Source organism: Amblyomma mixtum, chromosome 8, assembly GCF_055824585.1.
Source record: "Amblyomma mixtum isolate Tamu chromosome 8, ASM5582458v1, whole genome shotgun sequence".
NCBI classification, from domain to species: Eukaryota; Metazoa; Arthropoda; class Arachnida; order Ixodida; family Ixodidae; genus Amblyomma; species Amblyomma mixtum.
Window position 1 is genome coordinate 81,422,983 of NC_143019.1, and position 22,287 is coordinate 81,445,269.

At 53.2% G+C, this 22,287-nt stretch overlaps 1 protein-coding gene across 1 annotated transcript; it reads left to right on the forward strand.

Moving 5' to 3' along the window:
* Positions 1 to 1,387: 1,387 nt before the first annotated feature.
* On the forward strand, positions 1,388 to 22,068 carry LOC149333193 (uncharacterized). The gene is made up of 2 exons (XM_089558586.1): positions 1,388 to 3,043; positions 22,002 to 22,068. The coding sequence occupies exons 1-2, from the start codon at positions 2,747 to 2,749 to the stop codon at positions 22,050 to 22,052; spliced, it is 348 nt and encodes a 115-aa protein (XP_089414712.1). The 5' UTR covers positions 1,388 to 2,746; the 3' UTR covers positions 22,053 to 22,068.
* Positions 22,069 to 22,287: the final 219 nt, after the last annotated feature.

A 22,287-nucleotide genomic window follows, 5' to 3' on the forward strand; every position in this document is an offset into this window, starting at 1 on the left:
GCGCTGAACGGGTGGTGGCGTTCCTCCCTTCCTGTACGGTGCGGTTCGGGTGTCCTCCGAGATGACATTAGACCCGTAAACATTTCATGCTTACTGTACTCTCGGTTACGGGAGAGGCAGAGATTTTTGTCCTGATCGTTTGGAAGTCAATAAACTTCTCTTTATAGTATGAGACACAAGGACATTCAAGTGGTTGTATTAGAAACAACGCTCTTCCAGCCGGTGCTCTCGTTCTTCGGAGGATTCCATGGCGCGCCTTTGTCGTCTATAGGCATTCCGACGCTCCAAACGAGTCGACATACTACTACACTCACTACCGTCCACACTGATTGAAGCACAGTTTAACTCTTGCACCAGAGTCGATACACCACTGTCCGCACTGGTTGAAACACAGTTCGACGGCGCGAGGTGGAGGCCGGCTCTCTCATCCGATGTCACGTGGTGTGACGTCACGGTGTGACGGCTAGGGGTCCCGTGGCGACGGCGCGAGGTGGAGGCCGGCTCTCTCATCCGATGTCACGCGGTGCGACGTCACGGTGTCACGTGGTGCGACGTCACGGTGTCACGTGGTGTGACGGGTCCCGCGTCGACGGCGCGAGGTGGAGGCCGGCTCTCTCATCCGATGTCACGTGGTGTGACATCACGGTGTCACGTGGGGGTCCCACGGCGACGGCGTGAGTGGTAGCTCTAGCAATATGCTTCGCATAAAACTTATCGAGCCTACTGGGGTGGTATTCTCCCGGTGTCGCCTTTTGCGACAAGTCGCATTCGCTCTTCGCTGAATGGCTCGAGCCGCGGTGACGGCGGCGTGACGACACGGACCCGCCTTCCTCCTACGTCATCGTGACGTCGCCCCAATTTACTACGCTTAGTCGAACAACGGAATGCGCTGAAGCGATTCGCGCGGGCGACGGGCTGCCGTTAGCGTACGAACGCAATCGGCAGTTGCGGCTTTTGCGCCCTTGACGTGAAAACATGGCGACGTCCTTTCAAGCGAGAGCCGCCCGCTTCAGCCAATTCAGCAGTCCTTGCGATTCCGGTCGGCATGTTTACCGGCAACTACTGGTGTTGTTACTTTTCGCTATGACTTACCTTGCTTCGACGATAAAGTTTAAGCTGCAATTCAGCCTAGTTTTTTAGATACGCTCTCGATTCTGGAGCGCGCATGCCTAATGGGACCTCCAGCTACACTGCTACCGTCTGCAACTGCCCGAAACGCAGCCGAAACCTAGCACAACCGTCCGGAACGAAAGAAAAATAGATTTGGAGCTTTTTCGCGGTGTTTTATAGACTTAAATGAAGTAAAGCGAGTTTATAATAAATTTGCAAATGTTTTTTTGAACATTAGACGTCATGTGATGGCAAATATTCTTGCTATAAAAGATACGAAACTACTGCTGCTAGTGGATCAGCAGTGGTAATTTGTCGCTTCTCGGAGTGAATTAATGCACCGCAGACGAAAGTGCCGGCGGCTTTTTCCGTTTCTTCGAGCATCTGTAAGCACTTTTTTAGGCCCCGCCCATATGCGACATGTCGCAAAAGGCGACACCGGCAGAATACCACCCCTGGACGACCTCCCTCTCTCCCAGAGACGCCGCGTTTGAGCGCGGAGCGATCGGACGCGTGGTGCATCGGCTCCGTCGATTTCTCGGCTGGAACCGCGGCAACCTTATGTAACGCCTATCAAACCTGTGCGACTGCAACCGTGAAGTCAGCAGGAACCTGGAGAACCCGATCACACCCAGGTACGCCGAATTTTTGGCCATTTCGAGCAACCCTCCGCATCACCACGTAGCGGTCGAGCCAAGCCTAACGGCTCCGGCTCCTCCGCCGTTGGCTGCGGAGACGCCTGCCGGCCAACCTCTCAACATGGCTCTGCCTGAACAACGCGGATACGACCCCACGACTCTGTCGTGGTCATCTGTCCCTGTAAGCCAGCCAGAGGACGGCCCATCCACCATTTCGGCGCAGCAAGCTGCCCTTTTCCAAGTCGTTGAGAGCCGGCGCCGCCGCCGGCAGAACGCACGAGGAGCGGCAACACCCAAGACTCCTCTCAACAATTCAACAACGGGAGACGCTCGCGCTCCGTCTTCTACACCTCCACAGAAGACTTCTTCACCAGTCTCGAAGTAGATTCCCAAGCCAACGGTCAGGATGGACCCTGACGACTACGTGGTCGTGCTGCGGCCACGCAGTACGGTCTCCCTCAAGACGGCCTTCCAGCAAGGTGAGCTCGGCGGTGCCATTTCGCAACTCATCGGTAGGCAGCACATGAACACCATCACCATTTCACCAAATTGGGAACAAAATACCATCGTCTGTGGCACGCAGAACCCAGAGGTGGTTAAAAAGCTGCTCACGGACCTTCAGCTCAACACCAGCAGAGGATCGCTCGCATTTCACGGCCACCTCAAGCTCACCGGTGATGTGTGTCGCGGTGTGATATCTGTTCACAACTTAGAAACCATTGAGTCACTAAAACATAATGTGCAGTGGCGCGGTGGTGAACTAGTTCATGTGCGCAAGCTGGGACAATCAAACGTAGCTGTGCTGACTTTCGAGGGACGCACCGTTCCGCGTTACGTCCACTATAACGCAGAACTGACTCCCGTCAAGGAGTACAAAAAAAACAGTGCCAGCGTGCTACCGTTGCGGCACACTGGGGCACCGGGTGGACAACTGTCCCACCCCGGTCAAGGAAAGATGCGGCATTTGTGGCCAAAACGTGGGGCTTGGTACTGAGGGGATGGCCCCCCACGTCTGCAATCCTATCTGTTTAATCTGCGGGGGCCCGCACCTCACCAGCTCCCGCGACTGCACCGCGAAATTCATCAAGTTGCCGCAGCCAGGGCCCAGGACGCCACCCAAGGGAGCCAATGCCGGCGCTACACGGGGAGGGCGGCAGCGAAACAACCAGAAGACGCCACGGCGTGGCGTGATGCCTCCCCCTGGCAAGACAGCAACAGTAACGCCACCACTCGGAGCAGCGGAGTTCCCAGCTCTCAGCGCTTCATCTGGCGGCGCCGCCTGCAACCAACCCAAGGTAGGCAGCTGGGCGAGGGTCGCCTCCTCTCCTTCCCTTCCTCCCACCTCCCCCACCAGCACCGCCGAGACACAGCAACTCAAGCGCGAGCTCGCCCTCTTGCGAGCTCAAAACGAAAAACTAGCCAGCGAGCTTAACTCGCTCAAATCCCAATTCCATACTCCGACCGCGTCGAGCGACGAGGCAGAAAACATAGACAGGGAGATCCCTCCTCCTGTGGAGAGTAGCGCCGCGGCCATGGAGACCCGGGTGACCGCAACTGAAACACAATTGGCTGACCTCCCCAAAATTATCCATGATACCATCGCGCGTCAGGTGGAGGGTGTCATCGCACAGGTGACACAAGCCGTAACGCACATTATCCAAAAATGGATAAAAGACAATCCGCGCGTCCTTAAACGCGTAGGACCCATCAGGGACGCTAACCGCCCCTCAAAATTCAATAGAGCTATTCCCGATGAGTTTGACTTTTCGGAAGACTCCTGCACGTCTGCGCCGGGCACTAGCGGACTGGGGAGTCTTAACAACGTGACCCCACCCTCCGCGTCCGACCATGGCCCCCAACCCTAAGTCGCGAGCAAGAACAACTCAGCTGCTTACACTAACGCAGTGGAACTGCCGGGGTCTCAAGAACCACAAGAAGCGGACTCATCTTCGCCTCTTTCTTGAGAACCTTGAGTTCCTCGTCGCCGTGGTTGCCCTTCAGGAATCCGGCGCCGGTACCAAACTCACAAACTACACTACATTTCAACACAACCCGCAGACATGTATACTTGTTCACAAGCGATACACTGCGCAGGAGGTCACACTTCCCACAACACCGTCTTTTCCATACACGATGGTTTCAGTGCTGCCGCTAAAGCGGTCTGACCCGCCTGTACACATTCTAATAATTTACTGCCCACCGAAACTTAAGAACGTCACGTTCAATGAAATTTTCACACAAGCTATGCAGGTGGCGGGTAGGGATCCCCTCCTAATCGTCGGCGATTTCAACGCCCCGAGCAGGCTATGGGGATACCCCCGGGAGGATAGGCGTGGGAGGAAGCTTGCGGAACTTCTTTCCACACTTGGACTCACCCTGCACACTGACCCCGCCAACCCAACACGTGTCGGCAATTCCATTCAACGAGATACTTGCCCGGACCTCACATTCACACAATACAGAGGACACGCCAGGTAGTGATCAGTGTATAATCAACACAACCATTTAACAAGCTCGTATCCCTGACTGGACGACTTTCCGCACCTCTCTACCTATCGTAGACCCCCTCCAGTCGGGATACGACGCCTGGTCCAGATCGCTCACGTCTACACTCATACAACACGAAAAGCAGATACAGCTCACACAAACACAAACAGACGTGGACAACCACCTTCTCCACCTTTGGGAGGCTCGTCGCAGCCTCACGATGCGATGGAAGAAACAGAAACATAACAGACGCCTAAAGAACCGCATCCTCGAACTCACACAACAGGCAGCGGAATATGCTACTCAGCTAGCCGACACTAACTGGGTGGACCGGTGCAACGCGGCTGCTCGCCAGATGTCTGGCCGCAACACGTGGCGCCTGTTCCGCGCTCTCATCGATCCAATACAAACACGCACGGAAACCGAACGCCAATTACATAGGGCCTTGCACATCTTTACAGGAACGACAAAACAGCTAGCGCACACGCTCAGGGATCGATACCTGTGCACCACTAAGGACCTTCGGCAGGCGGCGTACTCGTATGCAGGCGAAGAGAACACGTAGCTGGACAAGCCTTTCCAACTCCACGACCTCCGGGCAGCCTTAAACAAAATGAAGCGGGGCACTGCACCCGGGCGCGACAAGGTTACGGTCAAGATCTTTGCCAACCTTCCCGACGCAGCCTACGCCGCGCTCCTCAAATACATCAATAGCATTTTGGACGGAGAGACTCCTCTCAATCTCGATTGGAAATCGGCTCTTGTGACCTTTATTCCGAAGGCCGGAAAACCTATTGATGTGGAGAACCTTCGCCCCATCTCCCTCACGTCTTGTGTCGGCAAGCTGATGGAGACGATGGTGCGCGACAGACTCTCCGATTTTCTCGAAACGCAGCACACTTTCGCGGACACCATGTTCGGTTTTCGCCCTCACAAGTCAGCACAGGATATACTTCTGGAGCTTCACCACGACATCTTAGATCCTGTCGAATGTCCCACAACGACAAGGTGGTCCTGGCCTTGGATCTTAAAGGCGCATTCGACAACGTCAAACACGAAGTAATCCTGGACCACCTCAGTAACACCAACTGTGGCCACAAAACATTCAACTACATAAAACAATTTCTTACAGACCGGCAAGCCTACATACACATACAAGATGCGGAACACGGGCCATATACCATCGGCTCGAGGGGAACACGTCAAGGCGCGGTCCTGTCTCCCCTCCTCTTCAATTTGGCAATGCTTCATCTTCCCTCCAAATATTCTTCTTTGCCCGGGATACATCACGCTCTTTATGCGGATGACATTACAATCTGGGCCACGCAAGGTAACCTGGGCCACATGGAATCCTGCGTGCAAGCAGCGGCGACCCTAGTCGACGACTACGCGGCCTACTGCGGACTCCAGTGCGCCCCATCTAAATCAGAATTTGTGCACATACGTCCCTCCCCTCGGGACACAACTCCGCTTTGCATCAGTCTCCCCTCGGGAGCGATCCGGGAGTCCAAGGAGATCCGTGTCCTTGGTCTCTTCATACACCATCAACGCAGGGTCGACACTACCCTAGCCAAACTTCGCACAGTGGGAGACCAGGTGGGCCCCATTGTCCGCCGGGTCTCCAACAAGCGGGGCGGATTACGAAGCAAGGATGCACTGCGGCTTGCCCATGCTTTCGTGACGAGTAGAATCCTCTACTCAACCCCCTACTTTCACTGCGCAAACATGATGATGACCAACTGGAGGTCATCCACCGGAAAGTCATCAAGCGGGCTCTCGACCTCCCGGTCATCACGTCCAACCAGCGACTTCTGGCCTTGGGCGTGGTGAACACATTACGGGAGCTTCGAGAAGCCCACTTAGTCAACCAATACACGCGTCTTGCACAGACCACGTCCGGTCGCCGCCTCTTGGACCGGCTACGCATCAAACATGACTACCATATTGAGGAAAGGGAGAGAGTGCCAGAACCCTGGAGACGCGCCCTCCGGGTCCGACCCCTTCCCGGCAATATGTCCAGAGAAGACCATAGCGGTCGTCGCCAGGCGCGCGCGGAAGCGTTGGCGCGATACTATGGTAACCAACAACATGTGTATTACGTGGACGTTGCCGGCCCACACCACGGGGTGTGGTACACGGCCGCAGTCGTACACAGCACAAACACAGTCAACGGGCTCACTTTCAAAGCCTACAGCGCAACACACGCGGAGGAGATTGCCATTGCTCTTGCTCTCACTACTCACAAGTCGAAACACATCATCACCGACTCGCGAGGGGCCTGTCGGAACTATGAGTTTGGGTGGGCTCCCCCGCTTGCCTGGCGCATATTGGAATATAGCTGCCGATGCGAATATCCAACTCCACGCAACCTGATTTGGGCCCCCGGTCACCAGGGCCCCCAGGGAAACGAACAGGCCGATCAGGCCGCCCGCGCACTCTCTCCCCGGGCTATCTCCCTGTCCTTGGGCGCCTACTCCCAATCAGACAATCTGGCCCTTACATTCAAACACATCACCGATTACTACAGGGAGGAGCACCGGCGCTACCTGGCCCCTTGTAAGGGACTGGATCGCGCTGACGAGCGCCTCCTCATCAAAATTCTTACTAACACTGTACTGTGCCCGGCGGTACTTAAACATTTCAACGCATCCTTTGATGGCACGTGCCAGTTCTGTGGGGAGGTAGCTGACACCTTCCACATGGTTTGGGCGTGTCAATCCAACCCATCTATCCCCCCCAACCCCAACCCCACCAGAGAGGACTGGGAGGCGGCCCTGCTCGGTTGTCAGGACCTAAAGACCCAAAAGGCCTTGGTTCACCGGACGCGGGCGGCGTTGCTTGCCAATGGGGCCCCGGAATAGGGGCTCCACCTAGTATTGTTAGGGGAAAGGGCCAATAGGGCCTACCCCAATCACCTCTCTGTAAATATTTATTGCACTATAAATGTTTTTCACCACCACCATCTCTCTCTCCCACATGGCCCCGAAGTTGTCGCCATGCAAGGAGACCCATGCGTCGGACAGTCGGTTTGGTTTGGTTTGGTTTATGGGGTTTAACGTCCCAAAGCGACAAAGGCTATGAGAGACGCCGTAGTGGAGGGCTCTGGAAATTTCGACCACCTGGGGTTCTTTAAGGTGCACTGACATCGCACAGTACACGGGTATCTAGAATTTCTCCTCCAAAGAAATTCAACCGCCGCAGCCGGGATCGAACCCGCGTCTTTCGGGTCAGCAGCCGAGCACCATAACCACTGAGCCACCGCGTCGGCCGTCGGACAGTCGGAACCGCGTGCATAGGTCCTGTAGGGAGCGTGCGCCGGCGTAAGGCCGACCCTGACCTGGGCCGCTTACATCGCGTGAGGGTTCGAGGACACAATTGAAGTCGCCCACTATGAAAGTGGGGTACGACTCCAGCATGAAACAATCCAGCGACTGGAAAAATGAGGAAGAATCGCTTCGTCGTGCCGGCGCGTACACTACCAATGCCCTCACCCGTCTGCCGTTAAGGAAGAAGTCGACGGCCAACGTGCGACCGTCGACGCCATACGTACAATGTGCGCCTGAACGGAGGGAACTGTTAATGAATACCACACCGACACCGCATGACATTGTGTCGGTGAGTGAAAAGAATGCGGGCGGGAGGAAGCGGTTCTTCCTCCGGCTCCGGAAGTTCGTGACATCGCGTGCGGTCCGGAAGTTACATTCCTGAAGGAAGAGAATGTCGACGCCCGGCGCGCGAGCGAAGTGCATCACCTCCCTCTGCGTATCGAGTGAACCAAATCCCTGAACGTTCAGGGAGAGGAGGTGCACCGTCGCCATGATGAAAAAGCAGGACGCCGAAATTCTGCCGACAAGTTTAAGGGGCCCCGCCATTAGCGGAGTCACACGCGCGCGCCAGCTTTTGGGGAGGGACGGATCGGCCGAGCCGTCCGAGTCTGCGGACTGCGATAAGCATGGGCGTCCGGAGGGGGGGGCAAGGGCGGGGGCGGCTGCACCCCCCTGGAAAATCACTCACTCGAACCGTGAGTGATGGCCGCACGTCAGGGGCGGCGGTTCGCTCAGCCAAAAGAGTAAAAGCGGCCCTGCTTCCACGCTTTGGGTCACATCTGCAAAGTGCCGCGTCCGGGGACGCGTCGTTGCAGACATACAGCGGCACCGGCGAGCATGTGTTTCGAGCCGTCTTGAGATGTGTGCCTGTTTCTTTGATCTCTAGAGAGATAGCGACACGGAGGCAGACAGTGCACACCCCGGCCACCGATGAATTCTTCAGGAGGGAGGGACAAATCAGCCGTGTCCATCCCCGCTTTGTCGGACTGCTCAGGGGCAAGCGGGCGATGAGTTGGCGCCGCCGCCGCTCGCTGTCTCCTCCGATCCACGGGAGAGCGCAGTTCGGTACAAGCGCCGCTTTCAGAATTTTCGGCAAAGGGGATTAGCTGCTTTTGTTCACGGCGACGCAGTCTCCAGAGGCGCCCCCACACCAGCGTTCCTTGCGTCTTCTCCGGAAACCAGCGCCTTTGGTCAAGGCAGCCCGATGGCGCCTGCCTGGCTCGCCTGTCACCTCTGGCTGGGCCTCAAATCCCAACAGCGCCCATGTACTGTGCGATGTCAGTGCATGGTAAAGAGACCGTCCGTCCCTCATAGCCTGAGTCGTTTTGGGGCTCTGAACCTCATAAAAACACACAAAACAAATTTTCCGACCGGAGTGGCGAGTGTCCCTTCCCCTCGGAAGTCGCGCGGCGTTCCTTGCGTGTGCGCGCCTCTTTGTTTGTGCTTCGGTGTTTTTAGTGGCCGGTTGTCAACGAAGCTGAGAACAACCAAGACAGCGGACGAGAAAACGACGAGCGGCGAGTAGTGTGTGTGCAAATACTCGACTGTGCGGTTGCGCGAGCAAGATGGAGCGAGGTGTATGAAGCTGCGAGCGTGCATTTATCTTGTAAATAAGTTTTCGCTGCATACATAGTCATTTTTTGTTTTCAACGTACGCATTCAACCGTTTTTCCAATCAATGTGTATATATTTTTAACACTACCAACCCCGAGGAACTCCATAGCCAGCTTTGTCTCGCGCGGTCCCGAATGATGGATATTCGACGCTTCTTCAAGCGTCAGCGGTTGTCTGACGAAGCATTATCCAAATGCGCCCCTGCAGATTCTGGTGTGACATGTGACAACGGTGTAGCATTTGAACAGAGTGATGCAAGCTTTTATCACCGGACGGTAGCTGATGTCGTCGACTCCATGGAAGGGACTCTGTCAACAGTGAGTTCAGGTGATGCAGCAGGCCGAGATGATTCCATTTCTCCTTTCTTGGGATTCAAGTCCGGATTTGACCAGAGCGATGCAACCTTTCATCACCGGACAGTAGCCGGCGTCGTCGTCTCCATGGAAGGAACTCCACCAGCGAGCTCCGGTCACGCAGTAAGCCGAAACGATTCCCTTTCTCCTTGCTTGGGATCGAAGTCCGGAGACAACATCAAGAAAACAAATAACTTGCCTCAAGAATATGACTTAGGAGAGTTTCTAGGCAAAGCTAAACTCACTGGCATACCGGACTTTTTGAAGTTACGTCTTCTTACTAAGCCATGGTCGCCAAATGTCACATATGATTTTAAGAAGGATGTAACACCTGGAAAGAGGCCTTTTCGACATCAGTGGCTGGGAGATTACGCCCCCTGGCTTGCGTACTCAGCGACAGCGAAAGGCGCCTTTTGTCGTTTTTGCGTCATTTTTCCTCCGCGTGTTCACCGGGGTACTCAAGGTAGTTTTATCGTGCGCGCTTTCAGTAACTACAGAAAAATGCACGAGGCGTGCAGGGATCACGTAAAATCCCAATGGCACCAGGAGGCAATGACGGCCTCACAGAACTTTATGGATGTGATGAAAGGCAAGCAGCTACCCGTTGTACAGCAGCTGAACAGAGCACTGCACGCGCAAGTTGAAAGGAACCGTGGGAAACTATTTCCAATAGTTTCCACCATTGTCTTTTGCGCGACGCATGACTTGCCGATTTGCGGCAAGCAGTCCGATAGTGGAGTCTTCAATGATCTGCTTGACTTTCGTGTAGAAGCTGGAGATACTCTACTTCAGGAGCACTTCGCTTCTTCTGCTGGTAATGCCAAGTACACTTCTGTCCGCGTCCAGAACGAGATCATCACAATCTGTGGCGACATCCTGAGAGAGCAGATAGTTACCGAAACTAACAAAGCGTTTGCTTTTTCCGTTCTTGCTGACGAAACTGCAGATATTTCAGGAAAAGAGCAGATGTCTATAGGCGTTCGCTTTATTGACAAGGCGGAAGTCGAAGTGTGCGTTCGAGAGCAGTTTTTGGGATTTGTAGAGCTGGAGCAATTAAACTCCGCTTGCATCGCCGCGGCAATCTTGAAGCTTTTGACGAATGTCGGACTGATTCTTTCGAACCTCGTTGGACAGGGGTACGATGGATGCTCTACAATGGCTGGAAAAGAAGCTGGAGTGAACAAAATTATACAAAAACAGTTCCCGAAGGCACTATTTTTCCACTGTGCAAGTCACAAACTAAATCTCGTCATCAACGATTTGAACGACGTCTCTGAAATTCGAAACACAATTGGGATAATCAAACAAACCATAAACTTCTTCCGCGAGAGCGTGCTCCGGAGAAAATTGGTGCCCAACATTCCGATGCTGTGTGAGACAAGATGGTCTGCAAAGTACAAGTCTATTAGGATCTTCTCTCAGCATTACGTGGCCATAGTCGAAGCACTCGAGCAGCTCGCGTCCACGGAATCATGCTCGAACGCTGCAACTAGACAACGAGCTCACATCCTCTACTGCGCAACAACAAGCTCATCTTTCATCGTCTGCTTGCATATTGTAGCGAAGTACAGCGCTCGGCTCGAACCAGCTACGAACATTCTGCAAGGTGTATCCATGGACTTCCATTCTGTGCATGGCCACATCACTGAGCTACAACGTATTTTTCGCGGCCACCGGACAAACGCTGTAGAGGAGTTCTCTAACATCATGAATGCAGCAAGGGAGGCAGCCAATCACTTAAATGTGGTGATATCTGTACCAAGACAAGTCTCTCGTCAGGACCACCGAGACAACTACGGGATTCAGTCACCAGAGGAATACTACCGTGTGGCAATATATGTGCCGTACTTGGACTCCCTTTTTTTTATTTATTGCCTGACTTCGGCAAGAACCACAGTACACAAATACACTTACAGAGCGCAATGAGCAATAATTAACAACACTATCCGCCCGAGGGTGCGTGGCTTCATCATATTAAAACTCCTTAAGCGTCACCAAAGGCTCGACTCTTTCGAGCCACGCGGGAGCTTCAGGAGCAAGTTTCTGAACTTCAATATACTTATGCATGCACTCCCGAAAATAGATCCGTGCTGGCCGTGCATCAGGATCGCAGTGATATCCTGCCATTCTGGAGCGCCAAATACAATGGAGGCCCATTAGCATAATGAGGTCGAATGGTGTCCCATCCTCACTCTCTACAGGCAAGTACCGAATACCATGAGCGTCGAGCGGAAATTCCTTTTTTAAAGTCCGTTGCAAAATGTCCCAAAAGTATACCCCCTCCCAACAGTGCAAAAAAACGTGGTCTATTGTTTCTGGTTGTTTACAAATTAAACAATGTGATCCCCAAGGTAGAAATAACTGCTTCCTTTCCAAGAATTCCTTTACTGGTAGTGTTCCGGTATGTAATTTAAAGAAAAAAGTTTTTGCACTTGGCGGCACCTGCATCGCCTTCACACGCTTAAGTACGTCGCGTCCCTGGCCTCCATTGTATAAGGCCCTGTACTATCGCGCTCAATATGAGTTGCAACGCGCGGTCATCAACCGGGGTTCGTTCCGTGGTGTGCCTCCTCCAAACAGCCGCTCGGAATTCTGGGAGAAACTATTTCCTGAGCGGGGGTGCTGTTGTTTCCTGGAACAGCAGTTTCTCCCAGAATTCTGAGCGACTGTTTGGAGGAGGCACACCAGGAACGAACCCCGGTCGATGACCGCGCGTTGCAACTCATATTGAGCGCGATAGTACATAGGTTGTGGAAGAACTACATCGCACAAATCTTTATACAACTTCTTCCTACTAACAGAAGATAAATATTCATACGAAAATCGAACAGACAGAAATCGAACACTCACGACAACCTCTCTAAAGTAACCAAAAATACGTCCCGAGAAACTTTCGGTTGTGACAACAAAGTCCGGCAGTGCATTTCCGAGCCGTAATTGGCACACAGTGCGCAAAAACGGATCGCTTACATCGCGCACAAAACAAAATCTGCTTACAATCTGCCGCAGAAATAAGTGTCCCAGACTCAGGCCGCCATCCTTCACCCGCCTAAACAAATTGGTCCGGCTACAGCGTTCCCAGTCCGCAGCCCACACAAAAACGGCAAAGATCCGGTGCAGTCTCTGTACGTGCATCCTTGCACAATGCAACACTTGCATCACGTACCACAGCCTAGACATAAAAAACAGATTGCACACTGTGGCCCTTGCGAAAATTGAAAGGTGTCGCCCTTTCCACCTTTCCACCTTTTCACGCGTGGCTTGCGTCTGTGCTTTCCAGTACGAATCGCTATCGCGATAACCATCCAGTGGAACGCCTAAGTACTTTACTGGGGTCGTCACCCAGGACACGTTTGCAAAATTGCCGGGCTTCGTTGGCCATTCTCCGTGCCAAAGCCCCAGGGACTTTGACCAGTTCACTTTACTACCGGTGATCTTGGTGAATTCTTTTACGCATGCCACGGCCTCGGTTATACCTTCCCGGTTCACTGTGAACACCGCGACATCATCCGCATAAGCCAGCAGCTTAACTTCTGCTGCCTGTAGCTGGAATCCTCGAATTTTTTCACTTTCCATGATATTCAAACACAACGCTTCAATGTAAATGCAGAATAGAAGAGGGCTGAGGGGACAACCCTGGCGCACCGAACGCTGCAGGCTAATGGGGGCCCCCAAACTCTTATTTACAATTAATCTTGTCGTGCAGCTCCGGTACGCCAAGGCCACTCCCTCACAAATAATGGACCCTAAATTCACATGGTCGAGTATGCAGAACAGGATATCGTGCGAAACACAATCGAATGCCTTCTCAAGATCTAGCTGAAGGATGGCTACACAGCTATTTGTGTAATCACAACATTCCAGCACACACCTCGCTTTATGAATATTGGAAACAATAGAGCGTCCCTTGATCCCACACGTCTGGTGGGGACCGACTATATCCTGAATTACTGACTGTAGTCTACAGGCTAAAATCTTCATGAAAACTTTATAATCCACGTTTGTGAGGGCGATAGGACGATATGCTGTGACCTGCTTTAACTTTTCTGCGTCATCGGATTTAGGGATTAGCACTGTATGGGATTTACCATAAGACGGGGGCAATTCATTTTCTTTATAGGCTTCGTTAAAAACTGCTGTCAGTACTGGCACTATTTCGCGTTTATATGCTTTGTAAAAAGCGGCGCTTAACCCATCAGGTCCAGGAGATTTTTCCAGGTTCAAATTTTCTATCGCTTGCTCGACCTCCGACGCAGTTATCGACAGCTGCAGCCTTTCTTTCTGTTCATCATCTAATCGCGGCAAAGCGCCAAGAAACTTTTCCTTGAATGCGCTCACATCCACTTCTTGCTTTGCAAACAGCGCCTGATAATATTCAAGAAATGCCTGCTGGATATGCCCGCTTTCTCCAGATAACGCCCCGCCCCATTCAATCTGTTCAATGTGGTTTCGTTGAGCATGCGTTTTTTCCATTCCTAGCGCTCGTTTTGAAGGTGTCTCCCCATCAGCTATATCTTGCGCCCTAGCCCGCACCAGTGCGCCACGATAGCGTTCTTCGTCAAAGAGTTCAATCTTATTTTTTATTTTCCTAATGTCATCCATCCATTTGCCAGGCTCTTCGCTTTCTCTTTCGAGAAGTCTAGCTAGTAAAAATCTTAAATTGTCCTCCTCACGCTTCTCCTCTTGTCGTATGCAACTTGACCTTTCGATTGCTGCTATTTTTATTTGTTGTTTGCAAAGTTCCCACTGCTGCCATACTTTCAGTTCCCCGCTCGGCTTTAATTTACTGATTTCTTCGTTTACTTTCCTGCTAAAGATGTCGTCTGTAATGAGCTTATTATTTAATTTCCACATCTCCTAGGAAAACTGATTTCCTCGTTTCTTTGTCCCTATCCCACACTTCACTAAACAATGATCCGAAAATGATACCGGTACTACATTGTAGCTACTGCATTTTGAAATAACGTTCGGTGACACATAAATGCGATCTAGCCGTGCATGGCTTGACCGTTGAAAATGGGTGAGTCTCACACAACGCTCGCCTTCTAAACATTCGGCCACATCATCGAGGTTGCACGTGTCTATAATTTCTGAGAGTACTTCAGTGCTTCTGTCCCTAAATGCCCTTGCACTGGTTTTGTCACAGCCTCTCAGGACGCAATGGAAGTCACCCATTACGATCAGGCATTTCTCACAACTGAAGTGCTTTTGTACGCGTTGAAAAAACGCTGTCCTCTCATCCACCGCATTTGGGGCGTACACACAAATGATGCGCCAATATGTTTTGTCGTACAGGAGGTCAACCAAAACAAATCGACCCGAAGGACACGCCGTATATGCCTGAACCTCAAGTCCCGGTACATTCTTTACAAAGATGACACAACCCGCAGACGTTCCTACAGCGTGGGCGACAACTGCAAAAAACCTAGACGTGAAACGTCTCACCATGCTCCCTCACTGCTTCTTTTGCTCGGCGCTTTTCTGAAAGCAATGAGAGGAGCTTCAAACTTCTCCAGCTGCATCCATCAAAAATGAAGCACTTGAGCCGTGTTGAGTTCGCTGTTCTCGCCGAAGAACTCCAGTGCTTTTACGGCATCGACAACTTCAAGGAAGAGGCCATCTCTTGGTACGAGATGTGGTGCAACAAAACTGGGGACCCATCAGAAATAACTTACTGCGAGCTTCTACATCAGGCCAAGACATTCTTCCCTGGTGTTGCAAAAGCCATTGAGGTGGCTCTGGCTTTGCCAGTTACTACCTGTACGGTCGAACGCTCCTTCAGTACAATGAGGAGAGTGAAAACGTGGCTACGCTCAACGATGACAAACGACAGACTGGACGGCCTTTGTATGATGAGTGTGCACCGAGAGCGTGTAATGAAGCACAGAAATGAATTTATCACCAGTGTCATCACGCAATTCGCCCAGAAAAATCCGAGGCGTCTACAGTTTCTGTTCAAGGAAGACTGACTGAGTGACTGTCGTTGCGTGTTTGTGAACATATTATGCTGTGTGCTGGTCATCAATCCGGGTGTGTCGAGAACCCGTATGCAGCAAGACTGAGCACTCTTCTCCACGAAGTGATAGTATCTTTTTGCATTTTTATTAATTTTAATTGTTTCTTCGTTGATAAAGTCCAATGTATCTCTCCTAGCCTCGCTTTAATTTGCTGTTTGTAATTTTTCTTTCATGTGTGTATTTTACTTATTTATTTTATTTGTATATAAATAAATAAATTTACTCCGCAAATAGTGCCTTTTTGCTACGAACATACCCCCCCCCCCCCCTCCGGCGCCAACAACAAATGGGGCCCCCCCCTGCAAAAAATTCTGCGGACGCCCTTGGCGATAAGGTGTGCTTCCCCGAAACTCTGCCCAAGTACATGGGTTCTACGGAGGGTAGCGAGTCGGTGGCGTCTCTTACCGCACCCCGCGAGGCGTGGTCGGCAGGTGTCGTGAACTGGTTGCGGTGGGCGGAGTCCTGAGCCTTTGAGTCCTCGTCCTCTGGTGGTGGTCGGCGCCGTGGACCTCGAAACGGGCCAGCGGCGCACAGCTGGTCGGTTGCTCCGGGCTGTTCGCAGGGGACGTATCCGGTGAGGCGGAGCGTCGCGCCACGTGAGAGCGCTCCGTCGCTCTCGTCCGCTGTTGTGGAAGAGTCGTCCTCGCCGGAGGAGGACGAGTCGGAGGAGTTCGTCAGGGAGAGCGGCGGGAGATCGCCGAGGTACGGGAAGGTCAGCGAGTCGGGAGACGCTGTTTCCGCGGCGCTCTCCGGCTGCTCCTGCGATGAAGCTGCAGGCTCGGAACCGGCCGGGGTTTCCAACACATCAGTGGCGGGCATGTCGTCGTCCTGGCGTGGCGCGGTCTCCGCAGCAGCGGGCACCTTCGCCGGGGCAGGAACGGTATCCTGCGGCGGTTGCGCCGCTGGCGATGCCAGCTTCTTTTGAGGGCCGCTGGAAGCGGCCGCCGCCGCGTAGGACCGCGGCCGCAGGCAGTCAGCTGTCGCGTGGGCTCCGGAGCAGCGTCGATACGCCGCGTCGCATCCGGCCGTCTCGTGCCCGAACTCGTCGCAGCGGGCGCACCGCGGCGTTCGGCAGGTCGCGCCGACATGTCCGTCTTGGCCGCAGCGAGAGCACACCTTTCGGACGCTCCTGTAGTCGAACATAACGCGGTGACCCTGCACAGACATGAAGTTAGGTACCGCCTGCTTCATCTCCATCCTGACGAGGCGCTGGCTGTTGCTCACGTGGCGTCGCCCCTTCAGCGTCGGATGAGAGATCTCGAGCACCTTCCCGTAGGGGCTCAGTGCCGAGGCCAGCGCCGCGTCCCCGACGAACAGCGGCACCCGGAATGCTGTTACGTGGACCACGGAGGGGCCCACGCAAGAGACTGGGACAGAGGTCCCGTTCACAGGGAACGATCCCTCCGCTAGGAGCTTTTGCGCCGCCGCAGCCGAGGACACGGCGATACAAAACTTGAGCCCTCCTTGATGCTGGAGGCTTTCGGGCCGACGATGCTCTCAATGCCGTCGACAATGTCGTCGGCCGTGGCGTCCGCGTTCAATGCGAACGAGAAGCAGTGCGCCTTGGGTGGAGGCGCCCGGAACTCCGGACCAGCAGGACCGGAAGACGGCATGGTGGCAGCAAGGTGGGGGCCTGGAACCAGCAGGACCAATCCAGGGAGGCTCCCGGGCAGCCGGCGGGCAGCGCGGCGCCGGGACGGCGATCCTCCAGGGGGCGGCGCCTCTCCTAACTGATGCTAAGCAGGAAGCCGGGGAGAAGCGCCGCCGAAGGCGACACACACACACGATCCTAGCTTCCACACGTACTTACATCGGACTTCAGAGAAGTTTATTTGGACTCACTATCAAAAAGAGACATCCATCCCTCTACAAAAACGAAGATACAGTGCGGCAACTGATGTCGTCCTATACATCGGAGTTTAGTTTGTTGTGACAGAACGCCTACGGGACCGAAAACATGAAAGCGGTTTCCTGCCGTTATCACGCATGACACGAGCAAGGGCTCTCGGGATGCATGCGATTATTACACATTTAAACGCTGCTCACCTAGGAGAAGATTCGCTTGATGAATGTATGGATAATAACCTCACATTGCGCTCTGATTTTTAAACTAAGTTACCCAGTATATCGCTAGAATAAGATCCGCCGGCCGCCAGCCAAGTTCTGAAGACAAATGCATGGTAATATATTACAAACTGTGATAAAGGAAAGTGAACGCGCACTGAGTGTCGCACTTCTAGTGAATATGGTTGGTTTCGAGGAAAGAATTCAAGGGCACTTTGTCTAAAGTGCGTAGAGGCGAAAGCGTTTTCCGCACCACTTTGCTTATGTGACACTGGTGACGTCACCACTGGATGACGTCACACATAATTGGTTGGTTTATTGGTTTATTGGGGTTTGACGTCACAAAGCAACTGGGGCTATGAGGGACGCTGTAGTCGGATGAGCTCCGGAAATTTCGACCACCTGGGGTTCGTTAACGTGCACTGACATCGCACAGCACACGGGCTTCTAGAATTTCGCCTTCATCGAAATTCAGCCGCCACGGCCGGGATCGACCCCGCGTCTTTCGGGTCAGCAGCCGAGCGCCGTAAACACTGAGCCACCGCGGCGGGGCTGATGACGAAGTAATGACAAATTGCTAATTAGTGGCTAATTACATATTAATGACTAAATACTAATTAAGTGCTAATTAATGACACTTAACCTTCGCCTTTAGGAGTGGAACGCGACAGCGTGTTGTAGCGCTGCCAGGCAGTCCACGGAACGCCACCACCCGTTCGACGCGATGCCTTGCCTTTTGAACGCGACGCTTTTTGAGGAAAGGAAATGGGGCAGTAATTCTCTGTCATCTCGGTGGACGCCCGAACCGCACCGTAAAGGAAGGGAGGAACGCCACCACCCCTTCGGCGCGATGCCTTACAGTTCGAACACAACGCTTTTTGAGGAAAGGAAATGGCGCAGTAATTCTCTGTCATCTCGGTGGACACCCGAACCACACCGTACAGGAAGAGAGGAACGCCACCAACCGTTCGGCGCGATGCCTTGCCCTTTGAACGCAACGTTTTATGAGGAAAGGAAATGGCGCAGTATTCTCTGTCATCTCGGTTGGCACCTGAACCGCACCGTAAAGGAAGGGAGGAACGCCACCACCCATTCGGCGCGATGCCTTGCCCTTTGAACGCAACGCTTTTTGAGGACAGGAAATTCTCTGTCATCTCGGTGGACACCCGAACCGCACCGTAAAGGAAGGGCGGAAGGGGGAGTGAGAGAAGAAAGAGGGGCCGTAATGAAGAAACTGGAAATTGTATTTGAGGAAAGGAAATTATGCAGTAACTGTCTCGCATATCTCGGTGGACACCCGTCTAAACACGGACACATGTGCCGACCCGGACGGAGACACGACTGCCGACCCGGACGGAGACACGGCTGCCGACCCGGACGGAGACACGGCTGCCGACCCGGACGGAGACACGGCTGCCGACCCGGATTGCTAACGACAGCATGAGGCATTAAAGGCTTTCGCCTTAATATGCAGTCTGGTGGGATTCCGCCCCCATCTATCCGCACAGGACACCATGCTGCAACTCACACGCGACCTTTTTGACCCGCTTCTTCCAGGTCACACCAAGGCAGTCTTAGCTTTGGATCTTTCCAAAGCTTTTGATCGCATTGAACATCAGGCTATCGTGACTGCCCTATCCCCATTGAATGTGGGTGTGCGCACGTATGCCTACATTCAAGCATTCTTCACTGACCGCACGACTGTGATACACTTCGGCCCATTGTCTTCCCCCTTCTACACGCTTCAGAGTATCGGCACCCCTCAAGGGTCCGTCCTTTCCCCTTTTCTCTTTAACATTACCCTCATCCCCCTCGCCCGAAAATTGGCAACTATTCCCCACCTGAAGCACACTCTTTATGCCGACAATATCACCCTGTGGACCACCCATGGTAGTGACGGCGGCATAGAGAACACCTTACAGGAAGCAGACACCCTCACCCAAAATTACGCACGGACCATCGGACTGTCTTGCTCCCCAGAGAAGTCCGAACTGCTCCTCATCCGTCCTAAGAACCACCGCGGTCCCCTCTCCCCCATTGCCATTGAACTGAATGGTGACCCGGTACCTGAGGTTCGCACCCTCCGTGTACTGGGCCTGCACATCCAGAACGATGGCAAAAACACCACCACCCTCAAGAAACTCAAGCAGGTTGTAGGCGCCATATCGCACCTCATCCGCAGGGTTTCGGGACATCATAGAGGCATGAAGGAGCGCGACCTATTTCGCCTCATTCAGGCCTTTGTCCTCAGCCGTGTGCTGTACACCACCCCATACTTACACCTATCTAAACATGACATAAACGCTTTGGATGCTTTGATTCGCAAGGCATTCAAAGCAGCACTTCATCTTCCCCTCAACACACCCACAGACAGATTACTAGGCCTGGGCCTCCACAACACGATCGGGAAACTGGTGGAGGCCCACCGACAGGCCCAATACATCAGGCTCACAAAAACCTCCACAGGTCGGTATATCCTGGACTCCCTCGAAATCAGAATACCGGCCAACGACCCAACCCTCCTCGCCATCCCACGATCCCTTCACCGGAAGCTCCTCATCAGGCCGCTCCCGAGGATTATGCACCCTTCCCACCATGAGCAGCGCCGCAGAGCCCGTGCGAAGGCACTCCATCGAGCGTACGGCTCTGAGCCGCACGCCGTATGGGTTGACGCTGCCTGCACGGGTGATGTAGCGACAGCAGCTGTGGTGGACTCCTCTTTATCCACCCTCCTCACACTACCTGTCCCTAAAGACACCTCCCCAGAGGCTGCAGAGGAAGCCGCCATTGCACTTGCTATCACCCGCACGGAAGCCCGGTACATTTTAAGTGACTCTAAAACTGTGATTATAAATTTTGCTCGAGGCCGACTCCGTGTCCCTGCTTTTGGCATGCTGGACTCGCCCGATGCACCCCCACCCCGCCAAGTGGAGCTGATATGGGTGCCTGCGCACTCCGGGAATCCCGGAAACGAGGCCGCCAACCTTTTAGCCCGAGGTTCGTTAAAACCGGGTTCAGGTGGCCTCTGATCGGGAATTCCCGAAGGAGCGCATGCACTCATTCAGCGAGCTGACGCAGGCCTACAGAGCCTCAAGCCAGCTCTATCCCCCCCCCCCCCCCCTGCACCACTCCCTAGATAAAAAATAAGCAACACTCTGGTGCAGACTACAGACACACTCTCTCCCCTCACCCCTTACCCTAGCCCACTATCATCCCTCCTTACCCACTCCGGCATGCGCCCTATGTCCAGAACCCTTCGCTTCTTCCCTCCACATCCTTTCCCTCTGCTCGGCGGACCCTCCCCCGCTAGACCTAGAGAACCTCAATACCTGGGAGGACTGGGAGACCCTGCTGCGCTCGGAGGACCCGGCCGTGCAGACCATCGCCACCGGCCGGGCTGCCAGTGTTATGGACCTTAGGAACATAAACACTTGAGTGCAGTGGGGTCGTGCTGGGACCCTGGGGCTTGCCCTGAATTCCTGTTGTAATAAAGTTTTCCCTCTCTCTCTCTCTCTCTCTCTCGATGGAAGCCCGATAGGTTAGGAAATCTTTTACTGTCCAACAGAAAGAGGGTATCTAGAGGGCTACCCTCCTAGTCGACGGTCGAAAGGTCTTGGCTGTCGGCGGCGGCTTCGGCCAGTGGAACGAGTCGTAGTTGTGTCTCCGGGTCGGAACTCAGCACTAAGGCCTCCCATTGGTCTTTCGACTTTATGTGTCGTCCCTTCCTGGAGCATGACGACATTCCCATAGGAGATGGTCCAAGGTGGCCCCAAGTTCGAAATTTTGCGCATTTTTCTGAAAATTGCCCTGGGTACATAAGACTCCAGGGGGCCAGGTCCTGGTTCCACTGTTTGGCACCACCAAAGAGCGAACAGCTTTTTTGAACATTAACTCTTTTAGTGACAAAATGAATCACCAACTGCCCTTTGCTCTTCGGGGCAAATCATTTTAATGTGAAAGCATTACTACTGCCATTACAAGAAAAGCCGGTGGCCTGTGTGTATGTGTGGCACATACACACAAAGCATCCATGTATTGCCGAGAAGCCAACTTCTCCACATCGTTTAGCACAAACTACTACAGTCTATCCATCGGTACACCTAGTCTTGTGATGCTTTGCGGCATTGGATTTAGTTCGAGTGCATATTTTCATTGAAGACAACGTATTGTTACCAAAAGAAAGCACTTAACTTGCACCACCCATCCACATGAGTGTTTTGTTCGTAACTCATTGACATAGGTCTTGGTGCAGCCGACTCATTGCTAGCAAGCTTTGTCATTCACTGCAATAGTATTTTGTTTAGGGTAAACCAATATCGGCAGCTAAAAAATTGGAGTTGTAGCTTGCTTGGAGTTGTTGTTTCAAGAGTTGCAACTTTCCCTCATAAGTAGGGTGCTTGGGAGTGCAATACAGCGGACCCACGCCGTTACGTGCAAGAGTAACTAGTGGAGACTTCTGGAGGTTGGATAGAGGTGAGTGGAGGCCTTTGGATGTTGGAAGTTGAAGTTTTAGGTGGACGCCCGTACGTGGCAGATGCATTTTTACCGATGGGTGCCCGTAAAGTGAAATCTTCACTCAGAAAGACAGAAAGAAGGAAGGGACGCCGCCGCTGACATGCTGTTCTGCATGTACAGTTCGTTTTCCTCCTTTCTCCCTCTTTGTCCTGTCCAGTTCTGC